Below are 8,517 nucleotides of genomic sequence, written 5' to 3' on the forward strand. Positions count from 1 at the left end.
AGTCTGAGTGAGCAAGGTGGCGTGGGCAGCCCAGCAGCAGGACCATGCTGGAGCCTCTCATGCCTTTCAGACAAATGCACACCTTTAACAAACACAGCACCAGAAAGAGAGTGATTGAATTAAAAGGGGGACAGGAAACAACAGTTTGAAAATGATAGTTCAATGTGAGGCTGAGCTGGGAAATACTTCTATCCTGCATCACGCAGTAATCAAAGGGAAAATGAAATTCCCAGGTTTCACCCGAGCATTAGGTGACGCTCTGATGTGCCTGCGTGATGGATATCCTGTGTGTGTCGTGTCTGTTTATTAATCCGTGAAGCTGATTACACATCACTGAATGATGGGCACACTTATTTATTACAATTGATTTACAAAGGAAACATGCACATTTCCTGCACAAGAAGTAACATTTTCTTCACAAGGTTAGTTTGCGGGAAGCATGTCACCACAATACATGGATACAAAATGCTGTACAATATATCATCTGAACAAAAAAATACACGTTCAAAAAGGACTAAGATAGAAAAACATAGAAAAAATGGATACTAGGCATTAGACTGCAGCACTGTAGTTACACTGCAGCCTAACAGCAATCCTGTTAGCCACTGTCACTATTGTTATTGTACAAAGGAATCTGAAATTGCAGCTATCAAGTGCAGCTGAATTGCAGTACAGTGGATGAAGTGTGGAGCTGGCAACATTATCATAGCATCTCAGATTGCAGCTGCAGTGCGATTACAGTTACCTTGCAGTAGTTAAACTATTGACTAACCCCAGAGCTCAACTCTGCCACTGTTGTTGGCAATTCTGTAGAGTTTCGATGAAGTGGAGGTCTTGCATGGGTGTGCCGAGGGCTGCCTTTAAGAGAATAAACAAACAGTTGTACATTAACCATTAAACTGAAACTGTTTCCTGACAATGCTCACAAACAAGCAACAACAACAAGGTGTAAACTCAGAAGATCAACATGTTAGGCAACACGGCCCTTTCCTCATTCTTACATTAGCAATTATACTGGGTGCAGTTTTCCTAGCACAGTAAACTTATATTTAGAGACTTCTTGAACTTTGACCTCCATGTTGTTCTCTATCTATAGGTAGTTATTATGTCTATTGGTGACTGGTTGACTCCCATTTCCACAGTGTTCGCTGCTTCTTACATAATGGGGCATGTTTACAAAGCATTTACTTCAGTGCTCAACTTGCACCAAAAGAAAAAAAACAATTTGCTAATTTTACAAAACTAGCAAGAAACAACTAAGCTCCTAAGAGCTCACCAAGTAACCCCCTGAGCTATAACATCAAGGTTTTGTTTTTGTTTCACTAAGGCTTTTAAATACCAGCGGATATATTAGAAAAAAATTACTCTTCTCAAAATCAGCGAAATGATTGACACAATCAGATTCAAAAGCATTACCTGAGCAAACCACTGAAGTGTTTTATTCAAAGGTTTATGAACTCTTCAACGTAGCTCGAGAGCAAACCTTCAATAAATAAAAATGTGTGCCGTTTCAAGATTATTCTAGTTCTGCTGAAAATAAATTAAGTGATGAATTGAAATGTGCTTGCTTTTCAGACAGGAAGTTGACATTATACCTCTTTTAAGTCAACTTACCCTTCAATTCCTGAGTCAGGGAGCTTTCTATGGCTACAGAAGTTAAGGACACCGGCATCACCAACATGCAGTTTCTGCATCTCTTACTGTAGTGAAATGCTTTACACAGTTTGAAATAACTCTGAAAAGTTGTTAACCTGTAGGCTACACTCATAACCTTTTTTTGATAGGTCGGTAACGACAACCACAATTTCCTTCCTCAAATGACGTTACCCTGCTGCAATCTTGACTGAACGAAAAAGCATTTCTAATAAATGCTTTCTATAAGACACTGCATATTTCATATGTCTAAATAATCATTTTTTTAAAACATCTGAAATAAAGGTGTTAAATTGCACATCATTGAATAACGGGTTCTCCTTTAAGAGATAAAATCTCTGTCACATGGGGCTGTGTACCTTTCACACTTAGACACCAGCACCTGTCTGTGTGCAGGAGGAGAGGGAGGAGCGTGCGGAACGCGGGGGTGGGCCCTAGCTCCCGGGGGTCCTCTCCGTGGAGACCAGGTCCCGGTGCAGCCTGTCGACCAGGTCTGCCCTGTGGATGCGTGCGGCGGCGCGGGCCAGCTCTGGCAGCTGGATGTAGGTGGAGGTGCGCAGGTATTCGAAGAGCTCCTGGAACCCATGCAGGTTATTCAGGATGTCAGGCCGGACCCCCAGAGCCCAGCCCAGCCTGCGCAAAGCCCGGGTCCCCCCTGAATCCACCAGCAGAGACAGGTCATGCACACTGTCATAGTCCAGCTGCTCCAGGCTCTGTCCTGGAGAGAGGAAAGAGAATTTGTTTACTATCATATCAAGCCATTCACTCAGGGCAGGATTCAAGAAAGATACAGCCTCGCTTTAGGACCAGTTCTTTCCATGTTCAATGGTGAGCATATAGGGGCATTATATCCACTACCCTCTTACGAGTAATGGGACAGCATTGGGACACAGGGGCCCCAATTAAAGCTATCATTTAATACAGTCCAGGATCTTCCAGTACTATTTTGATGGCAGTATATGTATTTGATTGATATAACACAGCTCTCCATTAAGGTTTATGGGGTATTCTTTTTATGTAACAAGCACAGCGTAAAGAAAACCAAAATTAAACATTTTAGAGAATGACTTTGCAATGCAATACAATGCACTGCTGTGTAATTTGGAACAGCACAATTCTCCAGATCGTTCTGTCGCTGGTTTTGAAAGAATGTGGGATAAATTCCAAAAATAAGATCTAGGAAAAATACAATATTCACACATTAGTGTTGAATATGGAAAAGTTATTCAACACTCTCAAAACTTTTTTTTCTTTTTTGTATGTCATTTTGTGCTGCTTCCTCCCAGGGCTCCCTTTGTAAACTAGATCTGCATTTCAATGGCTGTTAGCATACTGGTAAAAGAACTGGATTGCATTGACAGGACTGGGTGAGGCACAGGGCCGTGTCAGCTCAGCGTTTTCAGAACTGCTGATTCACACTGAGAAGTGGCACAGATTTTGCCCAGGAGGATGCACTTTCGTAACAGAATATGCTCTGTTCCCTTGCCAGCAGTTCTGTCAGTCAACAGACTGATTTGACAGAGCAGCCTCGTTCCATTCAGAAACTGTGAACCAGCAGCACACTGCTAGAACTCACTGGGGTTTCTGCACAGACAGCAGTCAATCCCAAATGAAATGTGAAGGATAGCACTGATGGCAGCCCACCAAACAAACACAATTCTCTCTGTCACACCAGTACTGTAGCTGAAATCTGAGTAAACACACTCACTTTACCTTTTTGAAATGTCTCATATCTCAGTTATGTCATTTAAGTAATTATGCCCAGAATGTGATTTGCTTTCTTTACTTACAGATAGAGATTTGTCCCACAGGGAATCTTTTAATGATTTAAACTGTGGTGAGTCTTCATCCTCATCTATGTGTATTGGTAATACTGTAGACAATGTATTGCCCTCTACATGGAAACATACCCTCGGCTAATCTGCAGATCTCTTCCAGTTGGTGTTCCATCTGCAGTGGGGAACACAAAAGCGTGTCAGTATAGGAAATATACCTCTAGGATACAATAGACTAGTGTGCTGCCTTCTCCTTCTGTAAAGGCGAGAGCTGGGCTTATTTCATTGCGCTGTGGGCTTGCCTTTAAAGCAGGAGGGTGATGCCTCACCTCCCTTCGGAACCCTGTCTGTGTTTTTCTTCTCTCTGCAGCATGACTGTTTCCATGGTGACCAAGAGCCTCCAAGTGGACACAAATGTGCAGGGTTTAGAAGGGAGGCCTGAAATCACCTTCCTGTCTGGTACACTTCCTGCCTAGTGGAAAGTAAGGCATGGGAACTGTTAATAAAACAATAATATATAATAATAATCCTGCTCTTTTAAATATCAGTTTACCTACTTTATCGCCACATCTGTACTAGAGCTTTCATCTGATACTGCAGTTACAATGTGTTTACAGTCTACACTGTGAGCTAAGTTCACTTTGTTGTTGTTTGTCCCAATTTACTGCTTTGGCAAATGTATTCACTTTTGTGGATGGCATACAGCGCCACCTGGTGTTGAAAGAAAGTCAGGTGAGACTTTGCTGTCCTCTCACCTCTTCCTGTAACAGGGCAGTGTCACCCAGCCCCTCCCCCCCTTCACTGGGGGGCTTGATATTGGTGGTGACGTTGATGACAATTGAATGGGGCGGGGTCTCCTTCTCTGGAATCAGCGAGCTCAGTGATCTGAGCAGAGAGATACACACACACACACACACACACACACACACACACACACACATTATGTATATATATTTATAGAGAGAGAGGAGAGAAGCAGTGCTATTATAAAACAAGCAGGATTCTGTAGCCATGTATAGAAAAGTCACAAACACTTTGCCCAGTAATACTTGTGTGTGCACACCATGCTTGCACTGTGCTGAATCGTTTTCTGAGCTTTTCCCATAGTACACTGCAGCAGCTAAACATGTTCAATGGAACAAAGTTAGAACAAAGTGCCCTGTCCACACTGACTTAACACTGAGATCTCTACTCCCTTCATTGCAACATGTGATGAGGGCGCGTTTGTTAGGCGGTGGGGGTAGTCTATAATTCCGTAAGCACACTAACGTTTTGGGAGTTTCTTCCTTTCCAAAAGAGCTAATTAAAGGAGGCTGGACGTGGCTCTAATCTGAGCGAGGAGGGGGAGGGGGAGGCGGGAGGTTCCGAGGGCCTACCTGGGGGAGTCATCCGGAGAGTGACAGCCCTGCTCCACGTCCTTCGAGGTCACTTCCTGTTGGAGAGGCTGCAGTTCCTTTGATGAGTACTGGGTGATGAGGTCAGTCAGAGGGTCCGGGAGTCTGCTGGGCTGGAGGGAGCCCTTGTATTCTCGTCCTGCACACAACGAGCACAGGAGCACAGGTCAGAAACACGGAGGTCAGTGGTTCTCTAATGAAGGCACGATTCACTGCCGCTAGTCTACAATGTGTTTGAGTGTCTCTGGCCAGGCTGCTACTCACTGATCTGCTTGGTGATAAACACGAGGATCCACAGCAGCAGCACCAGTGCGAAGGCAGAGGCGGCTGAGACCATGCCAATCACAGCCATGGAGGTCTCGTGGGGCTCCGTCACTGGGGACACACAACAGCTCTTAGGAACTTGAGAATCTACTGTGGCTATTCCACACCTGTAGTATTATATGGATAAAGTGACCCCTGCTGTCTCAGCTGAACCCAAAGCACACACAAATGCATGTATGCAGGCAAAGATTTAAATATCATAAATGACATGGGCTGCGCCTTCTAATTCAGTCGAGTGTACTGCAAAGCAGGACAGGGTTAAACTGCTGTCAGGTTCCGAGTGCCTGTGTGTCTGCTTCGTCTTAGTTTCTCTGCTTGTTGCTCAGGTCTGGGTTTTCCACTTCACCAGATTTAGTATTGAAATCGGTCCTTCATTTCAGTTAAATATCCCACACTTCAATCATGCAACATGAAACAGGTGTAATCCTGGAAAGTGACTATAGAATACTTCTTTGACCTTACTAAAAAGCCATGCCTTATCACCCGAGAACCGTGCCCCTCAGCGACGGGTACCTTGGCACTCCTTGCGGCTCGTCACGTCTGTGCCGGCACAGGGGATGCAGACCAGCTCCGACCCCCCGTCTGTGCGCTTGAGCTCAAAGAACCTGGGGAAAGGAAGAGGGGCAGGGTCACACCAGCAGGGGGCGCTGAGGTGCAGGGAGTGCACTTTGTTTCAGGTGTGAGTCCTGCTGCGCAAACAGGGTAGATTCAATCACAGCACAGGGAAGTATTTGTTTGAAACCTCCCCCGCAGGAGCTGGAGCACCTACCCTTTTAAACAGCGGCCACACTTGGCGTTGGCGGTATGCTGGCATGGGGAGAGCTCCTCCCGGTTCTGAACGTGGCACTGTGTGCAGGACCAGCACGGGTTCAAGCCCCGGTCAGGGGAGTACCTGCCGTCCTCACAGGGCACGCATTGCACCGGCCACCCAGAGTCAATCCCGCAGTCCTGGAGGGGAGAGGGGAAAACATTCTGTCTATTATACATACTGCAATGCCAATAAGAGATACTGGAATTATAAAGGCATGTTTCAAGTGTGTGGTTGCAGGTTCACACACTCATGTTTGCAGTAACATTCTCCCACAGTTTTGGCACCGCTCAGGAATGCCATGCTTGTTTATTCAGTTTTAAATGCAGCCGCACATTCCTCCCCTCCTTGCAACACGCACACCCTTCTCCAGGAGCTTACCTCCTGGGGCTCTTCACCTGCGGGACACGGCTGGCACTCCTTACAGCTCCCGTCAGAGGAGCGGTACTGCGTATCACTGCAGCTGGAGCAGGAGCCGCAGAGCAGACACCACACCTGGAGACGGACAGACACATGAACAACGCTCAGTACAGTACAGTGCAGTACAGCTCCGTCCTGTGTAATGGAAGCTAATATGTACAGGCGGGAGTTTTTACTGGCTGGGAGGGATTCTCGTTTGCATCAGACCTTGTGTTTAGTGTTGGGGTTCTGGGGTCCCCCTATAATATTGGAAACTATTTGCAGCAGCTAACGGCTATCAATGATATGAGCAGAGATCTTGCAAAACATTCTATTCGTTTAAACCAAGCTGGTTCTATAAAAACAGATTAAGTTTTTTTTTTTTTTTAATTTAGATTGAATAACTAGTTATAATGTGTTTCTAAGTGTTCGCTGACTGTACTTTCTCTTGCTCTCTTTGTATGACCCGACACTGCAAAGAGTCTGTGGTAAATAAACTACCAGCTTGATTCGAGGCAGACATCAAACACTTAAAAACATGCCATAGAGCCCCTCAGTTCATTTGATCAAATGTAACCATGCATCACACCTGCACAAACAATGACTAAAGTGTAATGTCTCTGCTTGAAATTATCTAGAACATGTGATTGTTAATAATATACAGTACCCATGTGTCATTATATTGCAGTTTGAAACCCTAACCCTGCATGGTGTGTGGGAATGCTGTAACTAACGCTGGAGATCCTACTCATGAAGGTTAGAGTTTGCTTACCAGCAGGGATATTGTGATTGCAGGGCAGTCCATTACACTGGCTCTCAGCGGGGACGCTGCAAAATAATCAGTCAACTTCCCCTTTAATCAGCTTCAAAAATGTAACAATTACAACATTCTTCAACAGTGCCTTAAACATCCAATTAACACCCATATACAAATCTGTGCATTGACTGTATCTCAGGTGAGTGTTTTTCCAGCAGGTAATGATGAGAACTCAAACCCGCACTGTGTACAGGCAGGTATTCAGTGAAGAGCCAGACTCTGCCCTCTACTGGTTACACGTGAACACTGCTGGTGTTGGCGTCTCATATTTAACAGGCTGCTGCTGCCTGTCTCATTGGAATGCAATGTTAAATTACTGTGCCAGTCTCAGAGAGGCGCAGATTGTGTCCTGGATGCATCCTTTGCTGGTATTAACTAGATTCCATCTGCATTGACCAAACCCTTCCCAGAACTCCAAAAGCATTCATCAGAACCCTCTTTGAATTTCATATGCAGCACTGCTTTCTGGTATCTTCAAGGAAAGAACTGTTCACAGTGCTTTTCGTTTCTCAAAGAGCATTGCAGTTAAACTACACTTCAGTTTACAGCAGCATTACACTGTACTTACAGTCACTGTAGTAACACCCTATGTGTACTTGCTGTATACTTATAACTACAGTTGTTCATATAAGGTGAATGCACATCATTTGAATATCAATGTATGTACCTACCTTTCTAAATGTAAATATGTAAAACTACAGTTCATGAGTTCAAAATATCTTACCTTGTGGAAGAATTGCAAGGCTAATACATGTGCAGTTGTCTCTGCTGTCCAGACAGTCAAACATGTAGCAAGAAACTGAGTCACACACACAACACTGTCACCCTCCTCTCTCTCCAGACAAGTTCAGAAACACTGTTTTAAATAGATGGAGAGGGGCTAGTGGAGGCACTCTTTGAGCCGATTGGCTGGCTGCAGCTCAAGTCTCCGCCTCCACACAACAGGTGTCTTTGGAATTCCCCTGACAAGCCCCTGAACTTGAACAAAGAGGGGAGTCAGAGTCAGGACCACAGAGCTAAAAACAGAGCGTTCAATACTGAGCTTCAATAATGGACAATTGTTTCTTAAAAAAAAAAAAAAAAAAAGGAATTAAAACGAAGAACTGTCCTTTCGCCTTTCAGAGCCAAATGTAGTGATAGTGGGTTATTGTGTGCCTGTGTACTGTATGCATGCTAGGTTTGCCTGTTCTGTCCTAGTGTATGATTTCATTCTGCACTTCACACTGCTTAACCCTGACCATTAAAACAGGGGGCAGCCTGCTGCACACAGTAAATATTCTTACAGTTTCACCTTCCTAACTAAAATCTATAGGGACTAATTCTGAGGCTATGGGCACAGAGGGGTTT

The 8,517-nt window shown here is 44.7% G+C and overlaps 1 protein-coding gene across 3 annotated transcripts; it reads right to left on the reverse strand.

The window, feature by feature from the left end:
- Nucleotides 1-853: 853 nt before the first annotated feature.
- On the reverse strand, nucleotides 854-8,020 carry LOC121295183 (tumor necrosis factor receptor superfamily member 19-like). 3 transcript variants are annotated; one of them, XM_041219592.1, is made up of 11 exons: nucleotides 7,895-8,020; nucleotides 7,126-7,181; nucleotides 6,336-6,449; nucleotides 5,916-6,094; nucleotides 5,660-5,751; nucleotides 5,087-5,197; nucleotides 4,805-4,961; nucleotides 4,184-4,313; nucleotides 3,758-3,900; nucleotides 3,564-3,603; nucleotides 2,286-2,371 (listed from the first exon to the last, which is right to left on the reverse strand). In XM_041219592.1, exons 1-10 carry the CDS (start codon nucleotides 7,956-7,958, stop codon nucleotides 3,570-3,572), a joined length of 1,080 nt encoding a protein of 359 aa, XP_041075526.1. In that variant the 5' UTR covers nucleotides 7,959-8,020; the 3' UTR covers nucleotides 2,286-2,371; nucleotides 3,564-3,569. The 3 variants fall into 3 exon arrangements, with proteins under 3 accessions (XP_041075525.1, XP_041075526.1, XP_041075528.1); XM_041219591.1 differs by lacking the exon at nucleotides 3,758-3,900 and having other exon boundaries at nucleotides 854-2,371; nucleotides 7,895-8,016; XM_041219594.1 differs by lacking the exons at nucleotides 2,286-2,371; nucleotides 3,564-3,603 and adding an exon at nucleotides 3,610-3,757 and having other exon boundaries at nucleotides 3,877-3,900.
- Nucleotides 8,021-8,517: the final 497 nt, after the last annotated feature.

Source organism: Polyodon spathula, chromosome 20 (assembly GCF_017654505.1).
Source record: "Polyodon spathula isolate WHYD16114869_AA chromosome 20, ASM1765450v1, whole genome shotgun sequence".
NCBI classification, from domain to species: Eukaryota; Metazoa; Chordata; class Actinopteri; order Acipenseriformes; family Polyodontidae; genus Polyodon; species Polyodon spathula.

Coding starts and splice junctions, on each gene's coding strand:
- LOC121295183 (XM_041219591.1), bottom strand. CDS start 7,958: ATGTTTGACTGTCTGGACAGCAGAGACAACTGCACATGTATTAGCCTT. Junction 5,752..5,915: donor TGTGGCCGCTGTTTAAAAGG/GTAGGTGCTCCA, acceptor TCCTTTCCCCAG/GTTCTTTGAGCTCAAGCGCA. Junction 4,314..4,804: donor TCTCCGGATGACTCCCCCAG/GTAGGCCCTCGG, acceptor CTCTCTGCTCAG/ATCACTGAGCTCGCTGATTC.